Genomic DNA, 18,118 nt, shown 5'->3' with positions numbered 1-18,118 from the left:
TTACATTATTTACTATTCCAGAACTGCAAAATAACTGTTTCCTCTTTTTCCTTCCAGTATAATACAGAAGAATTACAATGGTTCAGTTTTCTACCGAAGTGTCTTGATGGTTCCACGCATGACTGACACTGAAAGCAAATTCTGTTTGCGTTTTAATTACAAAATATACTCATTAGTGATAGTATTTAACCGGGACTACACATGTGTTGTTTGATGATGTTCTTTAAAGAAATTACACACAGGCTTAACTCTCCAGCCACCGCCTCTAACATTTCACCACGGTTACACAACAACCACCCTCCAGCTCTTGCCAAGGAATTTTTACTGGGCCATCTTGCAGGCTCCCAGGTCACCATCTGCCAGTCAAGTGAGCAGTCACGTCCCGCTCCATGACTTGGCCCCCTCCTGCTCCTGCATTCAACATCTCACTGTGGCCACCTTCTTGCAAAATGTCCTGGACTTTACAGTGTGAACCAGAGCCTAAGAACAAGATGGACTCAATCGACCCGCCTGCTTCCAACATGATATGCATCCAGTGAGGGTGCAGTTAGGCCACTTCTATTTCTACAGGGAAGAGACTGAAGAAGAGAGGGGTGGTGAACGGGCAGGAGGGAGGGAGAAGGGGCAGCGCTAACAGGGAAGCTGCGGTGCAGTACTGAGGAGGGGCGTCTCTGTCCACTGCTAATTCAGCAGACGTGATCTGATTCACTGGGTTTTACATCCGCCTACCATGAGCAGGGCAGCTCTGGAAAGTACCCACTGTCCCAAGCACTTCCACTTGCCACCAACTACCCGTCCAAACTCTGATCTTTAACGCGGCCCAAGCACTTGCCTGCAGTTCAACCACGAATGCTGCCACAGAAGTAATGGCACCTGCACCCACAGCCGCCTCTCGGGGCGTGTAGCTTCCGCCTTCTGAACCCCTCCCAACGATCTCGGTAAATGCGAGGAGAGCGACTGCTCTGCCTTCCGCGATCCCCTGAGAAGAAACCCTGACTGGCACCTTTTGGAAACTCAGCACTCAGGTCACGTCGTCTTGGACACACTTTTGCACAAGAAAGATAATGCTGCAAATGGCAGAACGTGTTATCCAATTAGTCTTGGTGGGTTTTCCTTTTTCAATGTGTCAGGTACACAAGTGTCTATGAATCTCGGACAACACCGCGAAGCAGCTGCTAAGAGGTCCTGAAGTGAACTCCAGTCCTGGAAAACCCACAGTTCTTTGCACTATTTATATTCCTAAAGCCATCAGTTATGTCTCGTACGGCTGGTCATGAGGCCTTGCTTAATGGACTACAGGATCCAATGATACTGGCAGGCAGCGTACTCCTTTGGCCGTGTCCCTGGTTCTACCTTGTGGAAGAGGCAGCCAGCAACCTTTTAAGACCCTGAGCCAAGACAAAAGTCACCTCCTCCCCACGCCTGGCCTCTGACTTCATCGTGAGAGCTGCATCACTCTCCCCTTCACATCCTACCCTCTCACCCTGATTACACCCAGCACATTTTAATCTTATCTTTCCCTCACATGTCCACGTCCATCTGGGGATGATGAGTCAGTGCCGTTCCTCTGTCCAATACTGGTCTTAATGCTAGAAACATTCCCAAAGATCAAACAAACAAGGAGAAGAAAAACCACCTAACAAATAGAGTCCAGTCTAAACACATCCCACAGTATGGGATGAACTGGGAAGAACATGTGGTTCCTCTGCATACATGAGCAGATCTTTTGTTACTTTAGCGGTCATCCTGGAATGATGTTGGTGCCCTGGCTTTGTATAGAGAGCTACATGGCAGTAAGATGTGTGGGAAATCTGGGGTATGCTTTGTTACATTTCAACAGATTCTACTCCAAGATGTCTGTTCATTTTCACCCATTCTTGTCAGGCTTCTGAAGCCAAGATGGCATAAGAATTATGATTTGTCTGTAGACAGAAGACCACACTTAGCAAATAACTTAAAAAGAATGGTTTTAAAACCTTAGCTTTCAGAATTGTCTGAAGGACTGTTAAAACTATGGATTGCGGGATCCAGTTTCCAAATCAGTGTGTCTGGGTCCGAGAAGCTGCCTTCCCAACAGGCGCCTACGCAGCACTGATATTGCTAGTCTGGGAGCCACACTTGGAGAGACCCCAGCTTCCTGCGTCTGAATACGGTGGGACGCCTGGTATACCACAATGTCGCACAAAAGGACCGTAAGCTTACGGGTCTCAGTTTTCAAGTCTTATGCAACGTCTTGAAACAGCTCCATCTCTTCTTACAAATCTCTGAAAACTTCAAAATAAGCTAACCAAGGTCCAGTAGAGACTAGAAAAACAAGTGGCAGCTGGAACCTTTAAATAAACTACATCCAATTATTCAGAAGACGGAAGGGGAGATTCTAGTTAAATGCAGTTTGTGAAGCAATGAAGCCACGGTCTTAGAAGCCAGCATACTCTGAGACCCCAGTCCACAGCACTTCTTTCCATTGACGGCTTCCAGGAGGTAGCTTCTACCTTGTAATCTTCCCGTGAAGGACATGGTTCAAACGGGTCCAAAATGCAATGCTAGCTGGTAACTTGCACGGCTAAAATTTCTTTAATTTCTCTAAAACAATGCTTGTCAACCCTGGCTAGACATTATAACCACCTGGAAAGCCTGAAAACATACAGAGGCCTGAGTTCTGCACCAAGAGATTCTGACCTAATCGCTTTAGAATGGGACCTAGATATTGGTGCCTTTTAAAGCTCTCTGGGAGGCTCTAAAATGCAACCAAGATAGAAACCACTAATGCTGGAGAACAGTCAGAGCGAGATTACAGGCAGATGAGGAGAGGAGAGGAAGTCCTCTTTACACAGTGCTCAGTAGATACAAAGGAAAAAGAGAGACACACGGGAGAGGTCAGGACAGCCAGGACAAGTACAACGGAGGCGCTCGGAGTCTAAGGTCGATGTAGGCGTCTACCCAACACTGGCTGTCTCAGGTTCTAAAATCAGAAACAGCCTGATCAAAGAAGTGCCCTTATTTGCCAAAGACTTGGTAACAGTCCAAAGAACATATCAAGAGACCCTTGTAACAGGGTACTTTTGTACTAGAAATTGAAAGCAGAAAGTTTTAACTTGTCAAGCCGGGGATTTAGCTCAGTGGCATAAGCGCCTGCCTGGCAAGTGCGAGGTCTTGAGTTTGATCCCCAGAACCAAAAAAAAACAGTTTTAACTTCTCACAAATCATCTAAAAGTTCAACCCTGACAGTAGAGTGCCCAAAATAAAAATTTCTTGTCAATAAAAGTAAGTGTCCTTTAAAGAGGGGGGGAAAGATTAAAGAATTAACTCATATAGCACTAAGCAGGTAAAACTATCCTCCAAGACTACACTGACAAATGAAAATCATGTGACGTGAACAATAAAACCAAAATATTTGCTTCTCTTCCTTCTTGACCAGCACAGATGCAGGAGGTAACAAGCCGGAAAAAAATTTTTTTCTTGAAAGCTTTATGATTCTCTGTAAGACAGAATGATGAACTTAACCCAATGAGAAGAACAAGGTTCCTTACTAGAATGGAGAGAGCAAGGACTCCCAGGACAGATAACAAAGACATCATGTGAAAGTTATCTCTGCTCATAGCAACAGGAAAGGCTGGGAGCCTAGAGGGAAGATTCCAGATGCATGTTTCCTGCATGGAAAGTTAAAAAAGATTTATCATTTCAAACAGTTAGATCTTATTAGAAATCTTAGATGTGGGTAAAACTGCATCTTAAAAAATAAGAATTGTAATTTTTGATATGAACATGCACTTGGTAAGTACTTTAAAACCAATTTTGAAGGCACAGTAGTGTTCACTGACACAAGATACTATATTCTTTCAAGCACGTGGTACCTCTCTAGTCAGCAGTGGCTGCCCACAGTTAATTCAAAGCATCCGCTGATCTATGAGACTATCAAAATGAACCTCTCCCCTTCTGCCAAAGAATACCCACTAAACGATGTCTAAAGTCAAGTGCTGGATTTCACCCTAACAAATAACATAATGGGTGAGTATGATAATGCCTAAAATATGGCCAAAATCACCTGGACTTTCAGACTGAAATAAGAAGGATCTTTCTTGGTAAGGGAGCAGACTAACTAGGACTGATTTAGAGAATTCAGTTCAGGAGAGGACACGCACCTATTCGGACAGGAGGCTGTAAACTTACCTTTATTGGACAGGGCTGGAGATAGAAGGCCTGATCTAGGATACTAATTTCAAGAAACAGTACACAGGCTCACCTAGGGAGTCCCCTATGAGGAGCTTAAGAGCCAATCAGGCTAAAGCCAGCACACACACCAGTATCTCTCAAAGATAGCTTTAAAATATCAGGCCCATGACATTTTCATAAGTCAATTCCGGGCTTGCTTCTCAGGGTTACATAAATGATGCATCTGATCTAAATGATCATTATTCTTCCAAAGAGTTTAAAAGAATGCTTAAGCTCACAACTTTTGTTTTTAAAAAAAAGTATCACCATCTTAACATTAGTCTGTGGGCTCTCATAGGTATAACAGCTTTATTCCTAATAGGTATATTACATAGTAATAATAATCATATATGACAAATTAATAATATAATAGCTATATTCATAGTAGGTATATTGCATAGCGGGTATACATGGTAAGTTAATGCTATTAGTGAAATTGTCCTGCAAAATAGCTAACAAACAAAAATAAGACCCTTTGGAAAATAAGACCCTTTCCTAAGGAAAGGTCTGCTAAAAGAAAAGGAGAAAGAAAGAAAATAGTACCCAACTCAGACTCAGCTGCAGAGGTACGAAGGGTGGGTTTCACAAGTCCTTTTGTTTGTTTTTTGTCTTTTTTGGTACCGGGGATCGAACTCACGACTGTCTGCTTGCAAGGCAGGCGCTTATGCCGCTGAGCTAAATCCCCAGCCCCACAAGTCCTTTTGTTAGAAACGGATGTTGACCAGAAGCCCCAGAACAGCTGTGTGTAAAGTAAAAACTCTGCAAGGCCAATGGCAACACTGAGTTTTTTTTGTTGTTGTTGTTGTTTTGTGTTTTTCATTTTTATCGGTACAGGGATCGAACTCACAACCACCTGCTTGTAAGGCAGGCGCTTATGCCGCTCAGCTAAATCCCCAGCCCAACACTGAGTTTTAAATTAGGTAGAATTCCCTTTTTCCCAACTTCTTCCTCCTTCTCTTATTCTTTCTGGCCCCCTCGCCTCTCCCTTCTTCTAATTTACCAACATGGAAAGCTCAAATAGTCCTGAACACATTGTACTTTATAAAACCATTATAATATCAGAATAAAGTTAAACTACATTTCTAAAATATTTAAACAAAATAAAAATTGGATAAAAAGAAAGGAAGGTGAACAGAAGGTTTTACATGTCACACAGCCTGTGAAACATGGAATGTTTGCAGATAATTTATAAGAAATACCACTGTAAAATCAACTAGAACATTCCAAGAGAAACGATGTTTTGAGATCTGAATTATCTGAATTAACACCTTACCTATCCACTTGATCTTTTTAATGTAAAGCCAGTCTCCAAGGAGACCTCTAACAAACTCAACTGGATGTTATTTTATGCCCTTCTTAAAAGTCAGGCATCCACCTAGAGCTGTACCTTTTAAAAAGCCACCAAGGGGGTGGTGATGCCTGGAGTCCCAGCACTCTGGGAGGCTACAGGAAAAAGATGGAGAGTTTGAGCACATCTTGGGCAACTTGATGATTCTGTATCCAGGTTAAAAAATTCTCAAGGGAGCTGAGGATGTAGCTCAGTGTGCCCTTGGGTTCATTCCCCAGTACCACATAGGGAAAAAAAGCCACCAAGAGCACTGCCACCTGCTACCCTGCCTGCCTCCAGCCCCCGGCCTCTCTGCACCCCAGCTGCACTCAGTCACCAGGCAGCCCCATCCCACATGCCCATGCTTATCACAGGGCAGCAGCTGACTCTCTGGATGCTGTCCAGACACCACTTTCCCAACCTGCTTTGAAAATGAGACTTTCCCAACATACAGAGAATATCATGGGATAGTCAATTAGTATTCTGTTAGCCATTTTCTTAGGGACGGGGCTAATGCTTTCCTGTGGCCAACTAAAGCCACCGTGTTGGTCCTACTCACATATACGACTACCTTTAAGATAAAGGCAACAGACTTTTCAGTAGAAATGAACATTTTAACCTGGCCAACGACTTACAGTATGCAATGTTTTCTGTTTTTGGCTAGGCCGCCTGCCTTAACACCCACTAATAACTGAACTGCAGTCAATCACCTCAAAAAAAAATTTTTTCTGTTTGTTTTTTGTTTTTTGAGACAGGGTCTTGCTATATAATTCAGGTTAGCCTCGAACTCAATACAATTCTCCTGCCTCTGCCTCCCAAAATATAATCCCTCAGCTGGGATTACATGTGCATACCACCTGGCTAAAAATATTTTATTACCTTTAATTAGGAGATTTGATCTGACAGCCGAACTCCTGCCAAAAACTTATAAATGTGCTTTTTCTTGAAATCTGTTTCCTAGGTGAGATTTTAAAATAGTGCACTCTGTGTCCAACCCAGAACAAATCACCACACAGGAGGCAGGGACCAAAGGGAGGTGAGAACCCCAAACCAGCAGGTTTCAGGTGTTTTCACTCCTCCACCAAAGCGGGCCCAGGGACTGCCTGATTCCCAAATACAGTCTGTGCAAACACGGGGGCAAAAGGTGCAGCCTAAGCCTTGGGCCACCTTCACTTCCCCACCAACATGCAGAGGCGTTCACCACCCTGCAGCGGCCACAACCTGCCAATAAGCATTCAAGACACCCTCTGCAGGATCAATGTGAGGATCCTTGGTAATCTACGTAGAGAAGGTGGCACAGGGAAGAAACTCTGGAAATGGCAGCTGTTTAATTTTTCATTGCTGCACTCTCCCCACTCAAAGCCGCACCCACACTGCAGGAGACAGGAGGGGATAATGGAACAGGCGAGCTCAGAGAAATCTGGTTTGAAATTCCAAGTAGGCCGCTTTCACCTCTCTGAATCTTCTCCTTGTACGGGGGTTTACATTTAAATGTCTATTCTGCAGGATCGATATTAGGCATAAAAACCTACGTGAGCATTTGGCACACAGTAAGTGCCTGATAAATCACACCTATAATTATTATTGATATCATTATAACTATCCATAGCCAAGCCTGACACTGGCTACATGTTGACTCCTCTTTTTTTATTTTATAAATCAAATGTAACCCTAGCTCTCCCCCCCAAAATACTATCTTTAAATCTGAGAATAGACGGATACAGTTCTAATTCTCAAGTATTTCTGAACATTTCAAGCCAAGTATCTATTGAGTACCTAGAAAATATCTGCTGCTGTATCTAGGAGGACATTAGGAGAGCTGGGTTTTGGGGATAAATGTGTGCCTGAAGTCTCAGGTGTCGACCCTTAAGGGCTTCAACCAAACCCAGGCCAAGATGAGATGCCGGAGCTCTGGAGCGGTCCTACGGCCACCACCAAGGGGACTGCGCCAGCTTCCAGCAAGCACAGGGGAGGGAGGAGTCTCCTTTAACACCATCTTCCATCCTGGACCCCTGGCTCCTTTCTCCCCACCAAAACTGACTCTGGCCAGACTTCCTGGTCTCAGTGTAAACCCAAGGCCATCCTGATAAGCAGTATCAGCTTCATGAAACATGCCAAGAAGAAGAATTCAAGTGAGTGGGGGCCAGACACAACTCATTCCAAATGAGGGCGAGGGACAAGTTTTGGTATTTCTAACTGGGAAACCTAGGGAATTCACATCTTCTTTCTGGGCTTGTAGGAAGAAAAAGAAAGAAGAAATTTAACTGACAAGATGATGGCCTATGCAAGATTATTAACACTTTAATCTGAATCCAAATAAAGCCTTTTTCTAAATTTTTCTCTTCTCTCTGCAATCCTGGGTCTTTGCCTTCCATCACAGGCCCCGGGGTTCGTTTCCTACGGCTGCCTCTACCACATGACCACAAATCTGAGGGTTTAAACAAGTTGTTATCAGTGATGCTGGCCGTGCTCCCTCTGAAGGCTCTAGGGGAGCTCTTTCCCTGCGAGTTTCCAGCTCCCGGCGTCTAGGTGACCCTCGTATTCCTGGCCGGCAGCCCTGCACGCTCAGCCTCACTTGCCTTCTGCATGGGTCCCCTGCTCTTCTACTAGACACCAGGCACTGGATTTAGGGCCCACCGCAATTCAAACAATCTCATATAGCTTTAACTGCTTAATTCTAGAAAGCCTCTACCTCCGAATAGGACCACACTCTGTGGTTCCAGGTGGCCACAAAGGCGTGAGGGGTTAAACACGATTCAACCCCCAACTGCCAATCAACACAACCACCAGCAACAACACGGAAGGCAAAGCGGAGAAAAATGACAGATTATGCCATTACAGAATCACAAAATTCCAAAGTTATACTCGCCGGTGGATCCCTAACTACTGAACCTAAATTGAAAATGTCATTCTTGCCTTTCTGTTGCTTACTGCAAACTGTGAAGCCATGGGAAATATCTAAAGTCTCATGATCAAAATAGCACTAAAACAAAGATCAGTCCACTTGTCAAACCTCTCGGCACGCTTTGTTACAAGCTTGGTATTAGGTATAGCTGAACATTCACATATATTATCTGGAGCAGAGTACAAAAACAAAAAAAGCAGGAGAAGATACGTCAGTTATAATCAGTCTCATTTAACTCTTTGGAGTAGGAAGTGGGTCCTGGGTCCTAGAGGACTAAGCTTTTCTTTTAAAATGTTATCTGTGTGTTTGAGGTCAGCCTGGGCTACAAAGTGAGTTCCAGGCCAGCCAGTCTTAAAATAAAGTAAAAAAAAGAAGTTACCTTAACCCCTAACACCACCCAAAATTATTTTAATCATAGTTTTATTTTAGCTTTATGTTGAAAAAAATACTTGAGATCAGCTTAAAGACTTATGCACTCCCTCTGCTGGCTCTGAACTAAAACTCTCAGTCAGTGGCTTCAGGAGCTAAGCTACTAATTTCACTAAATATCTAAAACACAAGGAGCAATAGGATGTCAGTTTTACCCCACATATGCATGCACACAGAGGTCTTTCCCAAAACATACAATGAAAACCATGAAATGCACCTCACTGAGTTTATTAAAACTTCACTCCAGAAGAAAGCAAATGTATACATTGTTTCGAGGGAGATAATGCCTCCTGCCTCAGCTTGGCCCCCACAGATGTGCCCCACACTTTCCTTGCTCTGTGCTCCACTGCAGGACTGGGGTGTATCTGAAACACCCAGGCATGAGCCTCCAGGAGATAAACCCCAGGAGTAGCAGAGCTGCTAGAAAGATCACAGTCCACCACAGAAATTAGTCGGTTTCACTTTATAGTAGTATCCCATCACAGTAACTAAGGCACTGTGGGGAAAAGTCTAAAGATTAGAATCTCCTAAAACAGCCTATGAAAAGCAGAACCATGCACTCAGGAATCCTGGCTTGAAATATACTCTAATCATACACTTGGGTTTTACCGGGGAAGAGTGCTATCTCCCAGTCCTCTGCAGATCCTGCTAGGCTGGCACTTTCTCCTACTGGAGAGCATCATTTCACATTTATTGCATCAACACAATGCTGGCAAGTCTAAGGCTTCCTCATACTGGAAAAAAAATCCAAGAACCCACACACGGCATCAGCTCACTTGTGGGTCAAAGAATGAATCCCCTTACAGTGTCACAGTCCCAGAACAAGGCCCTCCTCGTGGACCGAGAACACAGTGGTCCGAAAAGCAGCTCTAAGTATCAGAAGCATTTCAAGCCTCTCATCCTATACTTGGGAATACAAAGAATCACAGGAAAAGGACAGAAGAAACAGGCAGGAGTCACAGGATGGGCAGAGGAGGGTGGACTGAGAGAGAAGGTTTTTTTCAGCAGGTTGAACCCAGAGTGCTGATAGAGAATACAAAAAGGGAAACGGCCTCCCCAGTGCGAGCCAACCAGAAGAGGGGAGGAGGCGCCCAGCTGAGGCAAGAGTCTGCAGACCTGAGGGCGAACAGCACTGATACCACCAGCTGCGAAACCACACAGGTTAGCAGAGGACACTGTGGCGGCAGAGCCGGAGGCTTATAGGAGAACACACTCGCCACTGCAGCCCTGCAAGGCCTGGAGACTCGGGTCGTCCCAGCCTTCTCCCTCATTTATAAAACAAAAAAAAAAGACTGGTTATCTTTAACACCTCTCCTGGTCCTGGATTTCAGGCAGCAAGTAACGCAAATAAGTCAGCTCGGAATCTTCCATCCTGTGCAGGCACCAAGAGACAGAACTGGAGATCCCACATCAGCCCAGGGCAACAGGGCTGCTCTGATACAGCCCGACCAGGGAAATCCAACCTTCTCTCAAACCCAGAGGGACCCACACTACGCTGGCCGCGCATCTCTACAGCAAGCTCCGAGTGACCCGCAGAGAACTGAAGGCCTTCTAGCCATGCCCAGTGCCTACTGTGCGCCTTCTGCCAGGAACTTTTCTGCAGAGTTGAGGCACTGAGGAAGGGAAATATAGATATAAAACGGCAAAAGAAGGGGCGACAATGACGAGTTCACAAAGCCCGGCCTTGTAGCTTACTGTCTGCTCTTCCCACTGGCACGTTAACGCCTATAAATCGGACCCTTACCTGCTTTGTGCTCGTAGCATATTCCTGGGGCCTGCCAAAACGGCCCACGATCTTATGCTTCTGATAACTACTTGCTGAATGAATGAAACAGGACGTGCTGCAAATGGGTAAAAAAGGCTTTTCTCTTTGCCCTTCCTATGTGCGTGCTGTGACATCCAGGGACACTAACTTAATCCCCAACCCCTTTACAAGAACAAAGCAAAGCGGTTCCTTGGGATCCCTCAGTTTGTGAGTCAGAGAAAGAACAGAAACCAAAGGTCAAGAATAAAATCAAGTTTGTTCCACACAAGCAGAACACGTAAGTGAGAAAATAAATTCCATTTTCTCTCCAGCCCTAAAAATCTGAAATCTGAGGATCAGCACGGGGCAAGTACTCACATACTCACAGAATGTAGTCCTACACAATCTTACCTCTGTGCTGTCACCAAAAGCTTTAGGTGAATACGGTCTGCTCATTTTTTTGTTTTATTTTGGTTTGCTTTTGGCAGCCTCCATGAATAACTTTTTAGCTGGCCAAGGCCTATTCATTAATTTTTCCAAATAAAAATATCTGGTAAAGGTTTTAAGTAAGACTCCCAAGCAGAATACTAAAAAGTTTAACTACAAGATGTTCTATGGTGTCATTTTCTTAAAATAGAACCCTCCTAAAATCTCCTAAAAATAAGCCTGCTATAGTTTCATTTCATTTTCTGAGAAGGAAATAAACACACGAAAACACACACTTAGCTTGTTTTTTAAAGAATCTCTCTGCGACATGGGCTCACAGATCACAGACTAAAAGAGCCAATTTCTTCACTTCATAGGTCAATGACACAGCTTTCAAAAAGAGGAAAAACAGTCCCCCTAGTGTACTGCCTCTGTAGAAAGAGGAAGTATGTTAGTTGAGAATCACTGACGAAGACGGCACTGCCAAAGGAAATTACAAAACAGCCTTTTTGGCAACACAGGGTAGAGAGGACAGATTCTTCGCATACAGCCCTAACTGGTGAGCTACGCCCAAAGGTGACAGGGTTCAAAATTATGAGCCAATGCGGAATTATTATGACACAGTCATTTTGAATTTTAAAAATAAATTTAAAACAAAACTGTAGTGAAATAAGCATTTCTTATTTCAGTCTGGTGAAGTAATCTGAAGAACAAACACAGTAAGGACAGAATTAAGCGGTCCATGGCAGGTAAGCCCTCATCTCTTTTTGTACCAGGAATTGAACTCACAACCTGATGCTCACCAGGTAAGGCACTGTGCCACTGAACTATATCCCCAGCAGTCACCTTGAAAGGAAACCATCAAAGTACACATTCTCATAGGAAGGAAGGCTCATGCTCAAATCATTAGCCTGCACAACAGCAGCAGCAGCAGCAGCAGCAGCAGCCACCGCCACCTCCACCCAGCATCCTGCAGGAACTTACAGCTGCCTCGCATCACGGTGCTCCGTCCGACTGAAGGGAGCTGTAAGTGTGCAGGTATGGACGGGGCAGGACGTGATAACCAGGCTTCCTGGCAAGCCCCGTAGTCCTCAGAGGGCTCCCCAAGCCAAGAGGAACTGAGAGAACCAGCTAGTTCACCATGGGTGTGCTACAAGGAAACTTAATCTGAACTAAAGGAAATGTAACCTTTTCCCCTCATAACCACATCTGATTATTCATTTCTACTTTAATGCCTAAGGTAAGGGAACCTGAGAGATAGCCATCAGCCTTCTCACTGGCACAGTGTGCGTCTGACGAGTGCACACTGACCAAGGGCTTCCTTTTCTTGGTAAAATGCTATCTCTACCGCTGCCTTTGTCACTCTGCACTTTCCTGCACGTCCACACTGAAAAGCACTGTTGTGAACACGGTGCTCCATTCACACGTGCCCGTTCTCCTGATGCTGAAATGATAAAGGCGGCATGGGCTGAGGTTTTGCCAGAAAGCAATGGATTTAAGTCTATCCACTACTCCGAAGTTTTTTTACAAGTTCAAATTAAATAAAATGGTGTGACACAGAACCAAGACCTAGGAGAAAGGAGGGTAAAGGAAAAAAATGAGGAGAAAAGGAAAAAAATGGAAACAAAGCTTTTGTAAATGAGGAGAGGAAGAGGGTCTGCAGGAAGGGTAGGGAAATGGGAGTTAAAAGAATCATCTACAATCATTATGTGTACCTCAAATGTACCAATAAACTTAATTTTAAAAAAAGATCACTAAAAGTGCAACTACTGATTACCTTTATACTAACTAGCTGTGTGATTTTAGAAAGATTATTACCTTCGGGAAGAACAGATTCTTTATCAAAAAACAGGGTTAAACGAAACCACCAAACTTCATTCTGATTGTATTTTAGGATCACCTGAACAACTCTGAACCAAACCAAACCACTACTGGTAAGCCATATGCTGGCCCAATTAAATCAGATTGTCTGGGTACTAGTATTATTCAAAAGCCCCAAATGATTCTAAGGTACAACCAGGGACGAGAATCACTGTCCAATTTCACTCTCTAAAGCTCCTTTTAAAATTCTTTCATTCTGACATCTCAAGACAGTAATTCTAGTGACAGATCTTCTAATACAACTGCTCGAAAAGCCACAAAAGTAAGGCCTAGCACCCCCATGTATACGCAGTATGTACACATAACTAGAAGAGGCTAACCTGAATTCTAGACATTTTTAGAAATTAAATGCATAACTCAGAATGAAAGTACTGTGGTTTAAATGCATGTGCATGCTTCCAGTATGACTAATCATGACAAGGATCAACTCCTAAACTTAGAGGCAGGGCAATGGGTCACAATTAGCTCCTAATCTCCCCGTTTTCCCTCTTCGGCCCTCACTAAGACCCCATGCACAAGGAAGATCACTGTCATCATCAGAATTACGAAACCAGCCCCAGTTTCCAAAGGCCTCCTTCATCAGCAACAATCTGCAAGTTCCTGCATGGCTGCACCTTTTGATGAAGGTCATCTTACAAAAAATGGAGCTAAATTATATGCCTTTTGTCTTCCAGGATTGGCTGCCAAAAATGGAACTGTTAAAAATATTTTAAAGTATTATTTTAAATCCTAAAATGTGTACCCCATATTAAATCTTGAGAATTTCAACTTACAGTATTTCTAAGGTTTTTAGCTGAAGAAAAATGTGATAGCAGGGACTAAAAAGAAACCACAAGAGAGACGAAAAAACAAACAAACCAAAAAAAGGATCTAACATAAAGCCACCTATGACTAGGTCCAGAATCTGTACTGCGAATCCTACAAGCTATAGTAAATATAGCCCAAGCCCATTTCAGGTCTACTTCTGGTAACACATTTTCTCATACAAATGTTTAAAAAAATTAAATTTACTAAATTTACTAAACTTACTTTAACTGCAAACATCATAGCAAAATGTTTGCTATTTGTGGTAATTGAATGACTTTTGTAATTTACTTGAAAATCTTAGAAAGGTGGAAACCTTTTCTACATTAAACTTTTTTAAGTTAAAAATTAATTTTTAACGGATTCTCACACCGTATTCAAACCTGCAGAACTTAGTTTCAAGAGTAAAAAATTTGAAATACATTCCAAAGCACCAAATCTATCTTCTCAGATTGTGTAAGTGGAGATTAACCCTTACCACCTACGTGGAAACCCGGTTTTTAAAGCTATCACATTAGCAACTCTTTGACAGGAAACTCTCATCCTTTCTGTAAACACCCTCTGATCACACAACTGGCATTCCTTTGTAAAGCAGTGGAATTAGAACAACTGTAAGATTCTTAATGTCAGCATTTGTGTCATGCAAAAATGAGACAAATCTGTGGCATTAACATCAAAGCACATCATTTACTTTTAAGGTATTTAAACAAGACCTCTCCAATACCAGCTGTGGGGAGAAAAATAAAACAAAATTTTGAAAAAATAGGCACTTTGCAAGTTTCCTAAAAGCAAATTAGAATGTTTCCTACTCTAAATTTTTTAGCTTTTTCATACATGAGCTCTTTTCCGGGCCTCAATCCCACTCCCAAATACGATTACAGAGTCCTTATGCCATACAATTAGGCAGCCTGGATCCCGGTAAGGCACAAAGCTTCCCAATGAAGATTAAGGTCGGACAGGGGGAAGAGGCAACCACCTCTTTAAGTAAAAGAAAAAAACCCCCACGAAATTTCAAATAGGAGCGGGTGATAAGAGACCTTCAATCATGCAGGACTCCCAAGAGTCCCACTGCCAGATTCTGACACCTACATATTTGGGGGCAGGGGCTAGGAAGGCACCCACGAAGAGGCAACTGTCTATCAGCGCAGGGGCAAAGGAGTTAATCTCTTTGGATGCCCAACTGCAGGAAGTCATTACATCATAGGCCTTTCCACACCTCTCTCCCTACCACGTGTCCGGGTGCCCAGGAGGCTGATAAGGAACCCTGGCCTCTCTCTCCAGGTTCTTCCATAGGTAGAAGCCATTATGGCCCAGCCCTATCATCAAACCTCCGTCTCCACCTAAGAGTTCACTTGAGTGCAAGACCAGTCCCCCACACCTGCCATCTGCAACAAACAGTGCCAAAGTCCAGGCCTGGCAGGGAGCAGCAGGCGCTGCCAATCCACACTGAGGTGGCAAAACTGTCCCTAAAACTTTTCAGAGGGTACCCTGGGCAGATTTACTGCAGAGTAAAGGTGAAGAAGAAAAGGAACCAGGCTGAAAAGGTTTGCTATCGTTATTTTTCCTACTGGGATCGATGTGCTCGTGTTGGAGTTAACATCCACAACTGGGAAGCTGGGACCTAAGGGTGTCACTCATCCAGCACCATGTTCCTGCAACCCCGTGGAAGCCACACACCCTGCCCCTTCTCTGGTGCGGAGTGCCTGAATTCCCAAGGAGCCCCTTCACTCCACCCCCGAAGTCCATTCCACAGTTAGCCACGGACCTACCACCTCGCTGCTGTCCAGGCAGTTCAACAAACGTACTCCTGCCCGTCTGTCCTTCCCTCATCAGTGTCCCTTCTTCCTCTCCCCCCAACCTGGTCCAGCCTGAAGCTTCCCCTGGGTTTTCCCTTCCCTCTCGAGCTGTCCCTAGGGTAACCCCCCAAGTGTTAAAGAGACCCCCCACCCCCGCCAAAGCCTCTCAGGGAAGGCTCCCCTGCCATCCCTCGCCCCCCAGCCCGTCGGCGCGCTCTGTCCGACGGATTCCGGGCGCGTCTCGCGCTGCACAGAAGGCCTGGTGGGTCCGGCCACCGGCCCAGCGTGGGTACGCACCTTCCAGCCCGCAGAGCTGTTGCTGTCGCCCTTATCTTTGAAATAGGGCACGCAGCGCACCATCCACTCGTAGATCTGGGACAGAGTGAGTCGCTTGTCCGGAGAGCTCTCGATGGCGCGAGTGATCAAGTCGGCGTAGGACAGGTTCCCCCAGGCGTTCCGCCGCGAAGAGCATTTCCTCGGCTGCCCGGAACTCCCGGCGGCCCCCGGCTGCGCTGGCGGCAGTGGCTGCTGAGGCTGCAACGGCGTCTGCGTCCCCCCGCTCAGCGCGCCCACCGCGGGTGTTGGCCCGGACCCGAGGTCCTGCCCTCCGGGAGCCAGCAGCCGAGATGAGTCCTCCAGCAGCAGCCCGGAGCCCAAGGTGCAGCTCCCGCCACCCCCGATCGCCATGGCTGAGCTGGCCCGGCCGCCGCTGTCCTCGTCGTCTTCATCGTCCTCCTCTTCGGGGATCATGGAGTCGGCGGCTGTCTCCCCGGAGGGCTTGGCCGGGCTGGCCTGGAGCTCCGGCCTCTGCAGGGGCCATGTACAGGAGCGCGGACGGCTCTGGGGCTCGAACTCCGGGTCCACCTCTACTTCCAGGGGAGAGACCTGGAGCGGGGAGGCCGAAGCCTCTGCCATCTTCGCCGCCCGCCCGCCCGCCCGCGGCTCGGGCTCCGGCGCTCTCCTCTCGCGCCCGGGCGGGGTGCGGCGGGGGAGGCCCGGGGGCGCCGCGAAGGCTCGGGATCCCGGGCGCCGCCGCTATTGCTGCTACCGCCTGGGGAGCGCGAGAGGAAAGAGCAGAGTTGGTTATCCCGGGCTGAATCCCAGTCCCCAGCGAGCCCTCGCCCCGATGCCGCCGCCAACGCCACCGCCGCTCCGCGCCCGCACCGCGCCCGCCTCCCGGGAGCAGACCTGGGACTGGCGTCCCGCGAACCTGCGCAGCAGACGCCGCCCCCTGGCCCGGCCGCCGGGGAGACGCGAGCGAATGAACTGCCGTGCAGCGCGGGGCAGCCCCCTCCCCCGCCGCCAGCGCTCTGCAGGTCTCTCCCGGGCCGGCGGGGGGAGGGGCGGGGGAGGGGCGGGCCGCGCCTTTAAAGTGGGCAGCGGCAGCCTGGTGCAGCCCAGCCGCGGTCGAGCCCGGGCGGGCGTGCGTTTGTTTATGTTTCGCTCCAGCCCGCGCAAGTGCCTAACGCGGCGCTGCCGCCAAAGTCTGCGGCGTCCACGCTCTCCTCCCCGTCCCCTGCCCTGCCGCCTCCGCGACCCTGCAGCCGAGGGGCTCGAGCCCTGGAAAGGCGCGGGCACCCCTTTCCCCCTCTCCGCCTGCGGGCCGGGCTCGGGCGCACACCGGCCCCCGCCACTTCCAGGAAGAGAGAAGGAAAGAAGGGGCAGGCAGCCCGGCGGGTGATCGCCGAGGGTCGCGCCCCCAGGAACGGCCACTTCGGGGGGTTATGTGATTTATTCTCTGGCAGACGCGGCGCCCTCCGCCCCCTGTGCAGCCAGGAACGGGGGGCGGGGTGCGAACAAGTCGGAACATAAATCTTCCAACAGGTCGGGAAGCGCCAAGTCTCCCGGGCTGCCCGAAAACCCGGACAGCGCGTTCATCACCTCCTTGCTCCCGCTGCTGCCATCTTGACAGTTTCCCCCTTCCCTCAAGTCCTTTAAAAACACTAGCGGGCGGGAACGGGGCGCGCACACCGAGTCACGGGGAGGGAAAAGGGAAGCGCCCGGCCCCGCGCGGAAGCAGATCCGGAGTCACCGCTCCGGCGCCTACCTCGGTTCCTTCCCTTCAGGGACGAGACGGGAGGACGCACAATCCCGCGCGGGCCCCGGGCACGGCGAAGGCAGGGCGCGCGACCCTGGCGAGGGAGAGGCGCTCCGGCCGCCGCCGCAGCCCGCCCGAGGAACCGCCTGTCAGCCTGCGCGCCGCCGCCTTCCACATTCCTCCTCCTCCCTTCCACGAGCAGGGCGGCCGAGGCACAAGCACAAAGTTATAGACACGCAGGGAGCCTCAACCTAAGCTGACGGCGAGCGGGCGGGTCCCCGCCCAGGGGGAGGGACGGGGCGGGGGCCGAGTGTGCTGCTGTGCGTGCGTGTGTGAGTGCGCGTGTGCTCGCGCGCGCCTGCGCGGCCTGGCTCCGCGGGGCTGCGGGCACGGGTGTCGGGGCACGCGCACCGGGCTGGGACTCCGTGGGCTCCTCCTCCCTGGCTGGAGCCAGTCGGACAACAAAGCGCGGCGCTGGTCCAGGACAGCCGGGGTGGGGGACTGAGCGCTGAGCCCCGGACGCTCCACGGAGCGCAGATGCCTGGCCGCTGAGAGT

The 18,118-nt window shown here is 47.8% G+C and overlaps 1 protein-coding gene across 2 annotated transcripts in view; it reads right to left on the bottom strand.

The window, feature by feature from the left end:
* The window catches only part of Foxo3 (forkhead box O3), a 108,482-nt gene extending 90,610 nt beyond the window's left edge, over positions 1–17,872 (bottom strand). The window contains exons 1-2 of one of the 2 annotated variants that reach the window (XM_023563455.2): positions 17,572–17,872; positions 15,822–16,575 (exon numbers count right to left, since the gene is read on the bottom strand). In XM_023563455.2, coding sequence (XP_023419223.2) covers positions 15,822–16,439 — 618 coding nt within the window. In that variant the 5' untranslated portion in view covers positions 16,440–16,575; positions 17,572–17,872. Of the gene's footprint in view, positions 1–15,821; positions 16,576–16,712; positions 16,849–17,571 lie in introns of those variants that run through there. The other variant, XM_063253981.1, reaches the window with a different exon arrangement.
* Positions 17,873–18,118: the final 246 nt, after the last annotated feature.

This window comes from Cavia porcellus, unplaced genomic scaffold (genome assembly GCF_034190915.1).
Source record: "Cavia porcellus strain 051 isolate PalLab524CR breed Dunkin Hartley unplaced genomic scaffold, mCavPor4.1 scaffold_7, whole genome shotgun sequence".
Taxonomy (NCBI): Eukaryota; Metazoa; Chordata; class Mammalia; order Rodentia; family Caviidae; genus Cavia; species Cavia porcellus.
The sequence above is the reverse complement of the archived record's forward strand: the minus strand, read 5'-3'. Positions and strand labels throughout refer to the sequence as shown.